Source organism: Carya illinoinensis, chromosome 9 (genome assembly GCF_018687715.1).
Source record: "Carya illinoinensis cultivar Pawnee chromosome 9, C.illinoinensisPawnee_v1, whole genome shotgun sequence".
Taxonomy (NCBI): domain Eukaryota; kingdom Viridiplantae; phylum Streptophyta; class Magnoliopsida; order Fagales; family Juglandaceae; genus Carya; species Carya illinoinensis.
Genome location: NC_056760.1, coordinates 32,193,026 through 32,209,289, shown reverse-complemented (window position 1 = coordinate 32,209,289; position 16,264 = coordinate 32,193,026). Strand labels below are relative to the sequence as shown.

General features: G+C 33.7%; 1 protein-coding gene across 3 annotated transcripts; it reads right to left on the bottom strand.

Annotated features, from left to right (window-relative positions):
* Positions 1-1,356: 1,356 nt before the first annotated feature.
* Positions 1,357-15,232, bottom strand: LOC122276151. 3 transcript variants are annotated; one of them, XR_006228773.1, is made up of 5 exons: positions 15,006-15,232; positions 13,201-13,356; positions 12,269-12,356; positions 1,763-1,940; positions 1,357-1,674 (listed from the first exon to the last, which is right to left on the bottom strand). XR_006228773.1 is itself a non-coding variant. In XM_043085672.1 (5 exons), exons 2-5 carry the CDS (start codon positions 13,307-13,309, stop codon positions 1,621-1,623), a joined length of 318 nt encoding a protein of 105 aa, XP_042941606.1. In that variant the 5' UTR covers positions 13,310-13,356; positions 15,006-15,228; the 3' UTR covers positions 1,357-1,620. The 3 variants fall into 3 exon arrangements, 1 of the variants encoding a protein (XP_042941606.1); XR_006228772.1 differs by having other exon boundaries at positions 1,763-1,829; positions 13,201-13,351; positions 15,006-15,228; XM_043085672.1 differs by having other exon boundaries at positions 1,763-1,829; positions 15,006-15,228.
* Between the last annotated feature and the right edge of the window lie 1,032 nt (positions 15,233-16,264).

Here is a 16,264-nt window from a genome sequence, read left to right as displayed (position 1 = left end):
GCATTCAACACTAATTAATAGTGATTCTATTGTAAATAGTTTACTAGAAAGTCCCTTAAATGGATGAGGTGTCATGTAAAATTTTGTATTTACAGAATTAGTTAGTGAATTGTACAAATATATTTTTTATTCCTAGTGTGATATCTGATTGCAATTTTTGCTATATATAGATAGAAGTAGTCTGTAAAAGCTATGCACAATGAATGAAAAGTTGTTGCCCCTTTTCATCAACCTTCACTCTTGTTATTCTTTTTCTTCCTATTGTTACGGGGATGGCATTTTGTGTAGTGCAATTCTAATTTATGTTGGGTCATTAAATTCAGGGCGTGAAAGAGTCAATCATAACTCGACACAAATAACTATGAGTCATTTGAATTCATATTTAATAGGCTTGGTTTATGTCGGGTCAAGAAACTTTCATTTTCTCCGTTGAGATCCCTTGACATGCTTAATGTCGACACAAACCTTTTGAACAACTTGGTCGACATTCTTAAACACATTTTGAACTTTCAAATAAAGAATATAAACACAATAACAAAGATGAAAAAACTATCCATCACAAAATACCGTTTTTCTAATTTGCTGCTGGGTTCTCCACACAAATAGAAACATCAATTACGAGAAAGCATTATGTAAGGTTGTAGACAAAATCTTGTTCTCAATCCCTCCATTCACAGCAACTAATAAATTTTTTCAGATAATTATATATTATTATGAGGTGGGGCATAAAAGAGAAATTGATCACGCTTTTCTATAAGACCCGATATCCGTCAAGAAACTGAGCTGTGAGACACACACACCCATTAGTTATTATAGAGATCCACAAATCAAACGTTAAACAAATTCTTCTAGGACAAGCTTTCAACATAAGTGCTTTACTATTAAATTTCGAGACTTTATATCCTCCATTTAAATTGCTAACTTTTTATAATTTGGAATGCAAAGTGAAATTTAATTCAAAGCAGCAAAAACATATTGTGTCATTCATGACAAAGTATAGATCAATACTAGACATGATATCAACAAATTGACAAAGATATAACATTGAAACTCATTCAAAGTTATTTCTATATTAATTTGGAGTTCTTTCTTAATGGATTTGCAAGACTCTGATAGGTGCCACCAGTGACAGGTTCCAAAATAGAAAGCCTTTTAATGGGAAGAAATATGTATCTAAACAGCAGTCAATTGCATCACAGAGAAACCATACACTTTACCAGAAAATGAATAAATTTCGGGAGCATACTAATTAAAATATATATATTTTTAATTATTGTATCTCATATATGATAAAATATCGAAATGATAGATTTACAATTGACCAGTGAGAGAATCTCAAACAAACTGAGAAGTAAATTTAACAAAAATCAGAAGAAACTTTACGACAAAACTGATTATGCAAATACACAAATGTTTAGCTGTACATAAGAAGCCAGGATAAGATTTAACAATTATCTAGATGTCCCTAAACTTAAGTAAATTAGAACAAGATAACCAACTATAATATCACTAAATCAATCTGCAGGGTAAAAGGCCGTATAACCTATGTGGCTGCTCCATCAACAATCTGCACAAACATAATTGCAAAATTCTTCCAACCGCTATACAATTTCCAATTACCTAGTCGTAGAGGCCTTCTTCATTCCAGATGTCAACCAAAAAATCTACCATCTCCTGAAGGATTCATGAAATAACAATGTTCATGCCAACACTGTCTCAAACGTGAAAAGGTAAAGGAAAAATATGCATCTAGGAAACTTACAGCTAAGGATATTGGCTGCTGGAAAGGTTCAGATGATAAAAGGAGATCCTCATAAGTAGCAGTCAAGCTGCAAAACAACTTGCAAATTTCCTAGTTATCCGACCAAAACTTCCCCATAAGTTTCTACATAAACCAGACCACCCCTTATTATGATGTTGATTCTCCCGTCTGCTCCCAACTTAAAAGAGAAAAATAAAAAATGCCACTTCATGCAATATTTAAAATAAATAAATAAAAATAAAAATCTTTTATAACTACTTCAGAAATCAATAAATTTAATATGTTTCAGGAGAATCTTAAGAAACATAGTTAAAACACATTCAAGGGTCTGGCTTGCCTCCTGTACAAAAAGAACAGGAAATCTCCTGTTAAAGAATTAATGGCCATGATTGGCTACCAATAAGCAATCATAGCCCTCCAAATTCTTTCCTATTTTCTTTTGTCTAAGTGTGCACTTGCACTCATTTTGGTCTCATTTTGGTCAGATCAAAATCTTCCATATTGTCACTTAATAACTTTCATATATGAAGTGTCCTTCAAAATGATATTTGCGATTTTAATTTTGGGACGTGTAAATCTTGCATTTTCTTTGAAAAAAAAGATAAATTTGAGATTTATTTAAAAATTATATTTTTAATTTTAAAACTCGTTTTTATAAAAATATATATATATATATGTGAAATTTATACACTCTAAAATATACCTAGCATTACTCATATAAACGTTTTGTTAAAATTTTCTTAAAAATAAGTTTAAGGATATCAATAAGAATGCACTTGCATTTGTTAGGTTATTTATTACGTGCTGGTATATAATATATTATTTATTATAAATATTATAAAATCAAAAGATATAAATGTATTTGATACAAGCTATTATATTTAATGAATAAATATTTAGAGGAGATGAAATGTGTTGGACATGTAAAAGATGAAAGTTATTAAGTGAGGTTACTAACAAACAATCATGACCATTAATTCTTTAACAGGAGATGTCCTGTTCTTTTGGCACAGGATGCAAGCCAAACCCCACATTCAAATTGCCGGGGAGGCTACTAAAGCTCAGAGATCTCTTCTTTCTCACAATTCCAATTCATAAAACACAGAACAAGTCAGAAAGTCCATCCCTGTTTTCCATTAAAAAAAAAAAAAATCTATGACTTGTTGAAGACAAACATTTTGCATGAAACCAATGGCATGTTTCATTGAATTAACTAATAAGGGTCAATTTTCTCCAAGTTTCTCGATAGGCCATTGGGCTTAAATGATGCATAACAAAGGATGATAATCACCACCGTCAATTCAATGTTAGCACAATTATTTGTTCCCACGTTTTCTACTCATTTGACTTTTTAATTCTTGGACATTTTCCCCCAATTCATTTGTTTATTCAAAATTTCCTCACACTATGGATTAAGAAATTGTTGGCAACCTTCTACAGCTTAAGAGCTTTTGATTTTTCCCACTCCAGGTGACTTAGTCAGCCGGTATAACAAAATAATCCAAAAAGTACTTGTGAAGTACTAAAATTGGAGAAAAATACCAGTACAAAAAGTTTCAGAGAATAATCTTGATTGGAACTTGAAAGTCTCTGCTGCAACTTTAAGGAAGGTGGATTCATATACATCTGCAACTTGAGAGGATAAAGGATAATGAATCCTAAACCCTCTGCCCGGGAAGGAAAAAATATATATGGTCCATATGTAACACCCCGCTCCCTTAAGGTTAAAAAATAAACCTTTTCAGGGAAAATAAACCTTTTGTTGGAAAATAGAAAAATAAAGAAAAAGAAAATTTAGGCCAAAGTCTCCGAAAGGCAACAGGTATCTTGAACTGTTACTCTTTTATTCTTCTAATGAAATTTCAAATGATCTTTTTAAACACATGCATATCAAAATGACACCTACCACATGAAAGGGCATTAGTGCATGAGGGTAAGGAAGTTTCTAAAGGATGAGGAAGGAATCGTGGATGTAACCTAAGAGACCCTGGAAATTTTATAGTTATGGCTACATGATTGATTGAAGTGATTACTACTGAACTAGTTATGGGCCCTAGGCAGGCTCGGGCTTAAGCTTTTGTATACCTTTAGACCAAACGAAAGAAGGTGCTGTTAGGAAGCTTTTGCTTTTAAGATTGATGGTACATCTTGTTCATGAGAATGGATGGAAATTGTCTTATATTAGGTGGAGTTTTATTTGAGGAATTAGGAATGTATCAAGAGGCTTGAAGTTATGACTTGGGTCTATGTATGATGTACAGTATTTCAGGAAAACTGGTGGAAGATATCTTGTGTTCTATAGGTAATGCGATTCTATTGCCTGGCGGCATGAGTTTTAGAATCCAAACTTTGGAGGGTTTTACAATTGCTATTTATCTAAGGTTATTATTTTATATGGAGCTAAGAGAATTTTTCAGGTGAAATTATTATTAGGCTTTTAATCAAACCTATTTTGAAGGTTTATAATGTAGGCTTGAATTGAAACCCAGAGAGTATGATGACTGATACTATGTGAGCAGATATATAAACAAAGGTCAGGAGATACGTAAGCAAAAGACCAAAATATTGGAGGATTAGATTTTTGGAATATTAAGTTTGACAAAATGATCAAGGATCTAAAATAGAATCACGGAAAGGATGTGAAGGATAAGTAATTAGTTTTGCTTGAGGTACTAGCAAATTATGGGGACAGAATTTTTACAAGGCAGTGAGTTTGTAACTGTAATGATCCAGCCCAAAGCTTAGGCCAAAGACTCGTTTAAGCTCAGCTCGCCTAGGAAAAAATAGAGGATGAAACAACACCGTTTATATCCAGCTCCTAAAACCCTTGTTCTCTCTCTCTCTCTCTCCCTTTGCGCCGCCGTAACCTTCTCCTCCACATCACACCACATGGCACACCATGTCATTGGCCCGCTCTATGCTGTCTAACTTTGGTTTGCAATGCGCCGCCGCCCTTCGATTCATGTTTTTGTTGTCACTCTTTGTTGGTATGCCATATCTCCACCACCACGTCTTTCTCTCCGTCTGCTTCTCGTTGCCACTGTAGCATAAGCCACAAAGTCCCTCACTATCCTTGCTCTCAGCTCCATCCCTGCTGCCGCCACCAACGACCTACATGTTATGATACAACTACCGGTAAGTACTCTGGTTCCGTCCGCCTCTCTTACCTCTCCCCATCTGCTGCTCGCACTCTCTCCCTCTTGGTTTCACTCTCCTCTCAGCCAGCCCCTACACGTCGTGCCACCATACTCGACTACTGCTGGTAAGTCACTCTGTCCAACTCTCTTTCTCTCAGTTGTCCATCCCTCTCTCTCTCCCGCTCTCTCTCACTTGTCTCTCTCTATCTCTCTCTGACCCTACTCTCGTGGCCACCTCCACACCATTCCTTCCAAGCACGAGCACGCTAGCAAGCCACTTCACCGTGAGACTGTAGCAACTTGTTGCATCACAAGGTCTACCACCTCCACCCCTCTGTTGGGTCATAATCCCGGTAAGCCTCTCCCAGTTGCTCTTCCCCTCTCTTTTTCTCTCTACCTAGCGTGTTTCAATTTGATATCACTGTCTAGAGTTGCTGTCCATCACCACTACTCCTTTTAGTATGAAGCTGCCATCATCGGACAATAGGTTATTTCTAGACTCTATGCTGAACTTAATTGATGGTTGGTTTCAACAAGTGTTGGGAATTTAAAATGGTTGGATTGGGATTATCGGGAAGTTTAGTTGTGGTGGTTATATTTAGTGGGCGTAAGAATGGTGTGAGTATGTGAATGGTAAAGTGTCTATGATTGGCAGCAGCCGGCAGTGGAGTTTGTCTAAAATGGATTCTTTTGGGGTTGTGTGTTAGTGAGATGTCTTGGGTTGTGGTTATGTTTCAGCCCTTGTATAGGTAAATTTAGATGGGTTGAGTCAATTGTTAGTTTAAAACTTAGTACAAAATGCGGATTGGTATTTGTTGATACTTGGTCTTTATAATAGAATGGTTTGGTTGTGGAAATGTTTTCATGAGTGGATGGAATTTGGTTCTTGACTTGGAAATGGAAGTAAGCGGGTTGCAAGAAGTATCATTGAAATCAGTTGAAGTACTAGTGAGTCAATTGGAATAAATAAACCATAGTTTTGAAATTTGTTGGTTGGGTGTGTTACTGCCAAATTGTGAAAAACGAGTTTTCTATTCGGAGATTTGACCCGCTATGACTCAGCTGGAGAAGTTGGGTTATTCGGAGCTCATTTGGATTTAGAGTGTTTCATCTCTTCTCATCATTACAACTTTCCCAATTTCCCACACAAATATAATAAACAATTTAACTTTTTCAAATCTCAATTCAACTTTTTCAAATCCCAAAACAATAATAATATTATAAAAATATTTTATTCAACTTTCAATTTTCTTCTAAAATCATCTCATCTCATCTTTGAATCCAAACGAGACCTAACTCTCAGGTTAGTTAATGGGGATCTACTTAGAGAGTTTGTATGCAAATTTGTCAACTATTTGGAATGGGGGTAATTTGTGGTTGAAAACGTAATGAAGATATGTGGTTAGTCTTGATAAAAAGGGTTCGACTTGTGGAGTGGATGTTTATAAAATATTCGAATTGATATATTCATAATTGTAGTAGTTTTGATCAGCCCCAAAAGTTATTTTGGTTCACTTGAAGTTGTGTAGTAACAAGTTAGAAGGTTGGGGATTTTGTAGTTAGCATGTTTTGTTAGGGGTGAGCACCAACATAGTCAGAGTTGGATTCCTCTGACATTTGTTGGAGTTTAGATTTGAAGTCTGACTCTGACTCCAACTTGTCAGAGTGGAGTCGGATTTGGGCTTTTTTTTTTGTAGTTTCATATTTAGCCCATTTTTAGAAAAGAATTTTTTGTGGGCTTTCAAATTTCCAAAAATTAAAAATTAAAACTAAATCATTCATTGTTAATTTACTTCTATATTAATTTTCTAACTTATTTTTCTGCTAGACTTATACTATAGTGTCTAATTAAATTTTATCATACTATAGTATTACATATTATTTCTAGTGTCTAATTATATGTTATTAGACTATATAGTATATATGTTATGACATTATACTAGTGTCCTAACTTATTTATAACTTATTTCTACACTAGAGTTATTTCTTCTTTTTTTTTTATAAGTAAGAAACTTTATTGAAGACTTATTTCTAGTGTCTAAATACATGTTATTATACTTTAGTAAATTAGTATTGTGTTATAAATTTATTATACAAGACTTATTAGCTATTTATATGCTAGTGTCTAATTTATTTTTATACAAGACTTATACTATAGTGTCTAATTATATGTTATTATACTAACGCCTAACTTAATCATATACTAGACTTTTTAGTGTCTAATTATATGTTATCATACTTTAGTAAATTAGTATTTTGTGTTATTAACTTATTATACTAAGCTTATTTCAATATTAGTATCTAACTTATTTCTATACTTGATTATGTTATGGAAATAATACTATGATGTTTACATATACTAAACTATGAGAGTTTATTTACATTATAGTATAAGTATATCATTTTATAATAATTAGATCATACTAGTATATTATTGAATATAGCTATGTTGGGGAACCTCCCCAAGGCAGGGCCCTTCGGACCCACCTCTACAAAGTAAACCCATACACGACACCCTTGCAGAGTATATTTAACTATATAAATATACTAGTATATATGATAAATAAATATATAAATAAATACATTTTTTTTATAACACGTACAATATCGGAATCGGATTCAGATGGCACAGTCGGAGTCAGAGTATAAAATCGAAGTCGGATCGGATTGAAATTGGAGTTGGTCCAATGATACCTCCAACTTCGACTATTTCCTTAAGCTTATGATACCTCCAACTATGACAAAACGGAGTTGGAGTTGGATTTTTGGATTATTTTGCACAAAAATCAGACTCTGAATTCAACTATTAACATCTAATTACATTTTATTTTTGCACAATAGTTCTAGTGTCTAATTACACTAGACTTATTTTATAGGTGATAGTTAAGTTCTATTAACTTATAGATTTTTACTAATTTTGTTTAGGTTTCAATTGGTTTTGGCTTGATTTTGTCATGAGACAAGTTCTGGTTGCTAAAAACCAACTGAGGTTGATTTTGTTAAAAAACTTGCATCTTTTTGTTGTGAAAACAACCTTGATCATTTTCTACACTTTTCTTTGTATCTGAACAAGATAAATAAACATTTTTTCCGTTTTCCGTCATGACTGGTGTTGACATGTAATACCTAAGTCATACTATGTAAGTCCTTAAGTAATTTAATTTTTATTAATTCTTTTAAGTTAAATATTTTAAGATAAAGACTTTTATTATTTTATTATTTTATTTTAAGATGGGTGTGTTTTTATTTTATGTGGGTTATTAAAATAAATTAAGGGCATGATTTTAAGACCTTGTAATATTTTTCTTTTAAGCCCTTAACTTTAATTATTTATGAAATGGCCCAATCGATTTCCACCATTTGATTTGGTAGGTGGAGTAAATATCTTCCTATAAGTAATCCAAGCCATCTATTTCCTTAAGCTTTCAATGTAAGTTTTGACCAAGACTTAGCCTTTTTCCTTCCCCCTTTCCGTCGGTTACTTTAAGCAAAGAGGAATAAATCTTCTTCCTTCCTCCAAGTCTACACCTAAAGCATTCAAAGAAGGGAAAAAGACAAAAAACAAATCCCTCAACTATTTAATGGGATATGTTATCTAAACTATTTAAATATCGCTTGTGTGATTAGATTATAGCATGGCTGGTTTAGGTATAGGATGTTAATTGTGCATGATATATTATGATATGTAAAGCTGTCCAAGTACCCGTAAGCTCATGTCATGCCATGTCTTGATGTAAAAGTAGCACATTTATGTTGTTCCTCGTTTGGTTAAATTCTACCTAACCCAAGAATCCAAAATATTGATAAGCTAACCTTTTTATAATGAGGGGCCACAAGTTGATTTAATAGGCATGTTTGCTAAGCTTGTTTAGCCTACTTGAGATGCCTAAATCTATTTAAAGCCCATTGTTGAGAATTTCTAGATTTTTATCTCTTAATGTCCATAACCCAAAGTGAGCTTGAACCAAATAGACCTTGCTTGAAGCCTATGAATTTCCTAACTACCTTTCATGTAAGCTTTCTAAAATAGCCTTCCATGGACAGCTAGCATGTCTTAATATTTAATTAATTTCTCTTGTAAGTTGTGGTGAGGAGTAGTCATCGGGTTAATGCTAAGCATAAAAGGGACATTAGATTGTAATATCGTGGCTTTCTCTTTTAAAGGGAGGGCTAAAGAATATTGTATGAGTATTAACACACTTATGCTATTTATTGGATAGGACCTATATTGACGTTGGAAGTATCGAGGAGCATAGAGGTAAGTAGCTATGAACATGCTTCTTACACAAAGTTCTCTTATGAAAAGAATGTCTCTCTCTCTTCAAATGTTCTTCTAAAGAAAGAGTAAATGTATCTATTATGTATGAGCCTTTCTTGGTAGCCCCTGTTAAGCACCCTATCGATTATAATTGTTTGTATGTGTATAAGGTAATGCATGCACGTAGGTTCTAAGTCATGAGATTTTCATACATGCTCTCTCAAATAACTAATGTCTTACTTATACGTAGCATGACATGAAATGCTATTTTTAAAAAATTAAACGCATATGCATTGGACTAAGAAAAGATAATGAAAACGTTTGATTACAAAGAAAGGAAACAAATGAGAAGAAGGTTAAGGTGTGAAAATACGTAACGGCATGAAAGATGATGTTTAAACTCATTCTTTTAAATGACTTTTTTCCATGAATGAACTGTTAAATGAAAAGGACTAAAAAGTAAAGGACCGAATGAAAGAAATAAATGACTGAAAGGGAATGAATGTTTTATTGTATGAAACTACGTAATGGCCATAATTGATAAATGAATGATGGTACCAAAGGACTGGGCAGATTGCAATGCCAAGTAAGTAATACTGGCGGTGCACCCAGTGTTGCACCCTGACAGAAAGGGTTTCCTAACCTGCAGCCACAGGCAGAATCAGGTCCAAAAGACTGCTAACCCCAACACATGAGGTGCAATAGTGTGTACCGGCCAAATGAAAGTAAAACATGAAAGCAATGTTATGCATGAAAGTACTGTTTAAATGTTATGTATCAAAGTATTGTTTAAATGTTATCCATGAAAGTATTGCGTATTGCTTAAATGTTTATGCATGAAAGTATGATTTATTTCTCAAACTATTTACGCATGAAAGCATTATCAAAGTAGCAAATGTTTACATATGCATGTTTTCAAAAAAAAAAAAAAGAATAGATGATTAGTATGTTAACGGCATGGTGTAATGCTTATTGAGTATTAGACTCACTTCATGTTTATGTTTTAAACGTCCAGGTAATGACGAAAAGGCTGGGGATTAAGGCATTACTGCAGAGGGAGAGGCAGAAGCTTAGTGTCTTTCCTATTGGTTCGACCTTACATGGATGATGGGTTATGTCTATGGATGTTTTTATGTTAGGATGGGTCTCTTGTCGGGACATTTTGTCGGGTTTGACTTTAAACCATGTATCTCTTGGTATGGTTTAACCGTTATGGTGGGTTGATGGTAAACCTTTATACATTGACTTAGTGCCTTCTTGTATGTAAGGTAGAGATGGAGTCCCTTCCTCACTAGAACAGTTATGTTTTTATGAACGTATGATGAACTCTGAGAGTCTGTTATGGATGAATGTTGAATAGAATGTCTATCAGGTGTTCCTTTATTAAATTAGAAATTTAGAGTACACATGTCATGTTCATGCTGATCGCATATTCGTAGGGAAAAAAAAAAAAAAAAAAAAAAAAGAGATTATTGTAGAGGGACAGGTATGTACGTAGTGATTACACCTTTCCCAGGGCGGGGTTGTGTGGTACTTTGTTCTCAACAATATAAAAAGATCGAACGTGAAATCTGAAATGTGTATATGATTATGTAATATTTATCTATTTAGTAGTCTGTTCTGATATGATGTTGCATCTAAAAATGCTCTAGCATGATATCCTGTTTCTGATTCGATTCTGACCTTACCATGGGTGTAAAACTGTGACCTCTATTATCATGTTAGTATCAACATCTCTGTTTTTGGTGCACCCACTTTGGAGGCAAAGTGGTTTTCTGCATGATTTTTCCTATTTGCACAGTTGGCACACCAAGTTTAATAGGGAGCGATTTTACATTCTATTTTTGCTTGATTGGCCGTTGGGATTTGCACAACACTACGACAAGGCTTTTTTTTTTTCATGTAAACGAGAACGCTTGGTTTGGGATAAAGAGGCCAAAGACCCCCACAGGGGTTAAACATGGTATTTGTTCTATTATGATGTTGTTTAGTGATGCCTATGCCAAAGGACTTTTTTTTATATCGTATTATTGTAAAAAAATGTTTCTAAAATGTAGCTCTGTTATTTTGATATTCTGTTTTGTTATGAATTCTTTAACTGCCTCATGTTCATTGCATACTGAGTCGGTGAACTCACCGCTTTATCTCCACCATTTTTTTTTTCAGATGGTTTTGGTGGTTGTGACAATTGGAATTAGATGGCACATGACAACCTAATAAGAAAAAGATGAGATAAGTGCCATGTGGCATAAGTAGATTAGTCTAAGAGGAGTTTGGCCAGTGTTTAGTTTATTATGTTTGGAAGAAATTCATGAGACATTTGAAGTGATAAGATATGTAATGGTTATGTTATGATATGAAGAAAGTACCATAAGTTTGAGAATAGGTTCATGTTCATGTTATTTACGTATGTAACTATGAGTATACATGTTTTCCAAGAAACCTTATGTTTGTATCATATTTAATGTATAATGTGTTGCTTAGTAAGAATTCAACTCGTTTCTGTATGTTTTTATGTTTTAATCACCCCAGGTGATGATCTTTAAGAGAATGCAGTTGCAAGATGAGACGTGGTCCAGGGAGGCAAGGCAGAAGCCTAGACAATTTATGACATGATCAGATTCATGATTTTCCATTTAAGATGTTAATTTGTTAAGCACGTGAGAAATGACTGATTTTCAACAAGTGCTGCACAGCAGACTCTCTTTTATATTTAAGTATTTTGATAAAGAATGACATTGTTTTAATTTATGGAATCTTTTGCACGAGGCACTTCCTTAAGAAGAAACTTTTTTACAGGCAAAGTTACGCACCAGTTTCCCTAGATTTTCTAAAAGTGACGTGATCCTTAACCCTAGGGGGACGGGGTGTTACACCGTAGGACTTAGATAACTGTTTATCATTTATGCAAGTATACATGTGCAAGCATAAACATGCTATTCCTGATCTGGATATCCCGAAAGACACCAAAAATTGATTTACCTAGATGACAATGAACGTCAGAGAAGGCATCTAGTGCCACTGAACTACAGAAATATTACCTGCCAAAAGTATTTTATTTAACCATTAAAATCCCCTGAAATTTTGAAAAGATTGAGAAGAAGTATTTACCTCATAGCCTGTTCTCTAGGTGCTCTTTGTGATTTTCTTGAATGGTCGCCAACCCATTGTTTTCTTCTCTCATGCCATGCTATCTCAGCTGCACAGAAGGTCATTCCATCAAAAGAAAATTCATTTAATTCAAAGCTTTCGAATGAGAGGGAAGAACAGGCATTTAGACACAAAAGAGTAAGTGAATGAGAAAAGTTCAAGCAACCAGGAGGTTCTATATGTCATCAAGATTACCCACTTATAAGTGTTGCAGAAAGTTCCTATTTAGAATGCTACTGTCACATCATATCACCAATCCTTTCAGCTAAACCCAATAACATACTGAACTTGCATTTCTATGCTTACCTCACCTTAACACCTTAACATGTTGATAAAGCAATTTGCAAAGTTCATATTCAGTCAAGACAAAACAGATCCTTGGTATGTTTTTAAACCGACAAAAGAATTTTGTCTGAATAGAAATTCAAATAATTTCAACATTACATAACATAAATCCACAGTATATCAAATAGTGTTATGGACCTGATTAACATCACTCAATCTTCATTTTCTCCAGCTTATAATATATGAATACAGAGGAGCTAATGAGCATGTCAATTGATTTCTTTTTGGATAAGTACATGTCAATTGATTTCTATGATATGAATTCCAACACTGGACCACTTTTTGGTTATGACCTTTGATTCAGGTCACCCAGATAAAGCCTGCACCTAACCATGCACAAAAGGATTGTCTCTAGCGTAAGTTCATAAACGCTCCAAAATAACTTGCTAAGCCTGCACCTATCCACGAGCCTAAAGATTGCTTTGAGTATAAGTTTCAATAGCAACTAAAATAACTTGTTCTAGTCATAATGATAACCGGGAATACTGTACTTGAAGGCAGATTCTATGGGATTCATAACAAAGACAAGCTTCCTGAAACAAAAATACCATGATTAACAAAGATATCTTCCTCAATAGTCTTCTCCGTGCTGGAATTATTTGATTGTCTGGTAGGTCGATTTGCACTGGAACTAGAATTGCTACCACTGGTTTCCATTGTCTCCAGACTCACGTGTCAAAAGACATTGCGTTCAAACAGCTGCTCTGCACAAAAAGTAAAGATGGAGAGTGACTCTCCTCATAAACAACAATTCATCAGCTTCAAAAGAAAGAGATTTATTGTACTGGATATTAATTCATTTTTGGCTCATTCTTGTAACCACTAATAGCTAATCAACTAATTTGCAGCTTCTAGATGCACATTCAAAAAAATAGCATTCATGTTAAATGGTCTCTCTTGGGTACAGCCCCCCCCCCCCCCCAACACACACCCTACCCTCCACCCCCCAACCTTCCCCCGGGGCCCCTTTACTTGTTTTTGTTACATCATTAGAAATCATTAGAACTTCCCACGACTGAAACACGACCTTAACGACCAAAAAGTCCCTCCAATAGCTGTAGCCCAAATTTCCTCCAATTTTCCAGAAATACTAAAACTCTAGTTCTTGTTTCTATCTATTTAGTAGCCATAAAAATTGGTTTGAAGCTTAACCCACCTATATTAAGAGTAGATAGCCCGTAAACAGTGGTTTAATTGCCATCCTACACCAGTCTCATTCTTGTCGGAGGGTTTTCAAGGGATTTTCATTGTGTGTGAATCAATGCTTCAACCCTCTTATAGGCTTTTACTCAACTTCTATACCAACAATCATTTTTTAGAGCAAGCATCAGTCACCAACTACGAATCACGAGAAATGTTTCTACCACTTAATTTTCTCTTAAGTCTGAATCCTCTAAACCCCACTCCATTCTCCAACAAAGAAAGCAGCATAAAATTTCATAAAGGAAACCCATCCTAGAAAATGCCAATCAGAAGACCCACTTTTTGTTGATTAGACTGGAATATTAGGTTTTTCCACCTACGAGTCCCACAAAATATGTATCAGACCACTAGAAGTAAAACACGGGTGCCTTTACCACGTGCTTCCAAATCAAGCACTTTGCTTGGATTTACATTACAGATTCTCTAGTCTCCGCAAGTCCAGCTCTTTGCTGATGAAGGCAGCAAGTGATCACCATGTAGAAAATACAAGTTAATCCTGGCTGGCCTAATGTTTCTTTATTCATGCATCTCTTCCTCCACGTTTATTACAAAATCAAAGAGAAATTTTACCATTTCTAACACCCCGAAAACCTAAGTCCAAAAAAATTTCTTAAAGTGGTAATTACAAGACATACAGATATATAAAATGAAAAGCCATAACTCAAAACTCTCTTTCCAACATTCCACTTCAACTTTTTGAAAAAAAGACACCAAATTTATCTCATTCCATTATTTTTGGCTACTAATAGATTAATTACTTATTCTACTGCTATGCACAGTTCTTCGTGCCTCACTATCAACATTAAGCGATAATAGCGACAAGCGGATACATCGAGTAAGAATAAGAATTTAAGTGGCTCACTATAATCTATTCGGATAGTCGATCAACTCAGTAACCATCTAAAAAAACGTCGACAAAGTAACTGATAACAGTCCTTGTAGAGGCAAAAACAAAAGAAATCTACCAATTTTAATAGCATCGTCAATGCAAGCAAAAATTTTAAAAAACAATTAAAGAAATCTCCGTTGATGATATAAAACCCACATCGAATTTTCCGAAATATAATTCAAAGAAAATAACAGAAGTAAAAACGGAAAGAAGGGTAAGAGTCTTAAGGGCCATGAAAGAGAAGGATGAGAAGGGCGGTACCTTTCTGTGTAAGTCGGAGCTGTGTCGACTGTAAAGAAAGCGTTCTGGTTTGAACTCGAAAGACAAAAGACCTATCCTCTTGAAGATTCGAGGATTTTGCGAATGGGAAAGAAAGGGAGTGATAATCAAGGTGGACGGAAAAAGTAGTTCAGATTCTCCTTTACAACTGGAAAAAATCTTGCGACCAAGCTCTGGAACGGTCAACGTATACGACTTTTCTATCTTGCACAGTCTTTTGATCAACCATTCTTTTTAACATTAAAGTTTTTTATTATCCAAAAAAATTAATACTTAAAAGGTTTTTTTAAAAGCTCTATTTTCAGACATTTGTTGGGAACATATTTAAAATATCAAATTTTTAACTTTTTTTTTTTAACAATTATAACGAGTCTCATAAACTCAGAACAAATAGCTAACTTGTAAATAAGATAGTTCTTATTTAATAATTACTTTTTCAAGTTATTATTTTTCAATAAATTTATTTTTTTATGAATATTTTAACAATTTAGTTAGAAAAATTTGTCAAAACGTAAAGAATCTTACGTGATCACTACAAAAGAGAGGCATGTGCTATGCTTGGTTGTAATTATTATTAAAACTTGTTAGTATTTTTTAATAAATAGATAATCTAACATTTTTTTAATGTAAAATATGGTGGCATTTGAAATTTTAATGACTAAAAATTTTCAAATGGCCCGTTTGAGCCCTTAGAATATTGAAGAATATCTTTGAATAGTAATGAAATAATTTGAATTAAAATATTTTATTGAATTTTAAAAAATGAGAAAAAAATTGAATAAAGATATTATAATATTAAAAAATATTTGAATATAAATTTTTAATATTATTTTTATTTTACAATTTTAAAAAGTTGTATTGTTTTTTATATCTTATTGGACAACACAAAAAATAAAATTAAAGATTTAAAACTAAAATATATTTTATATTTGTGTGATATTTAAAAATAAAAATAATTGAAAATATTTTAAATTTCCTTATTACACAAATAAGGTCTAGGTGTCCAAACAAACGAGGTTATGGTGCTTATTGGTTAGTGCCTTTTATTGACTCTGTTACATAGGGCTGCAATTTTTTGCCCCACCGAAAAAAAAAAAAAAAAAAAAACAAACAAACAAACAAAAACTTGTTTGACCTTTGGTGGGATCGTAGTTAGCATTACCACTTTTATTATCAATTTTTTCATTAATTGGGTTAACATTTAAGTCTCCTCTCATTTTCTCTCAAGCTTTGCTATGAGC

What these genes read in the sequence shown, in the direction of transcription:
- LOC122276151 (XM_043085672.1), bottom strand. Translation starts at nt 13,309, where the DNA reads ATGGAAACCAGTGGTAGCAATTCTAGTTCCAGTGCAAATCGACCTACC. An exon ending in CCTAGAGAACAGGCTATGAG is followed by an intron (nt 1,830 to 12,268) that starts GTAAATACTTCT and finishes GTTGTTTTGCAG; the next exon opens with CTTGACTGCTACTTATGAGG. An exon ending in AGCAGCCAATATCCTTAGCT is followed by an intron (nt 1,675 to 1,762) that starts GTAAGTTTCCTA and finishes TGAATCCTTCAG; the next exon opens with GAGATGGTAGATTTTTTGGT.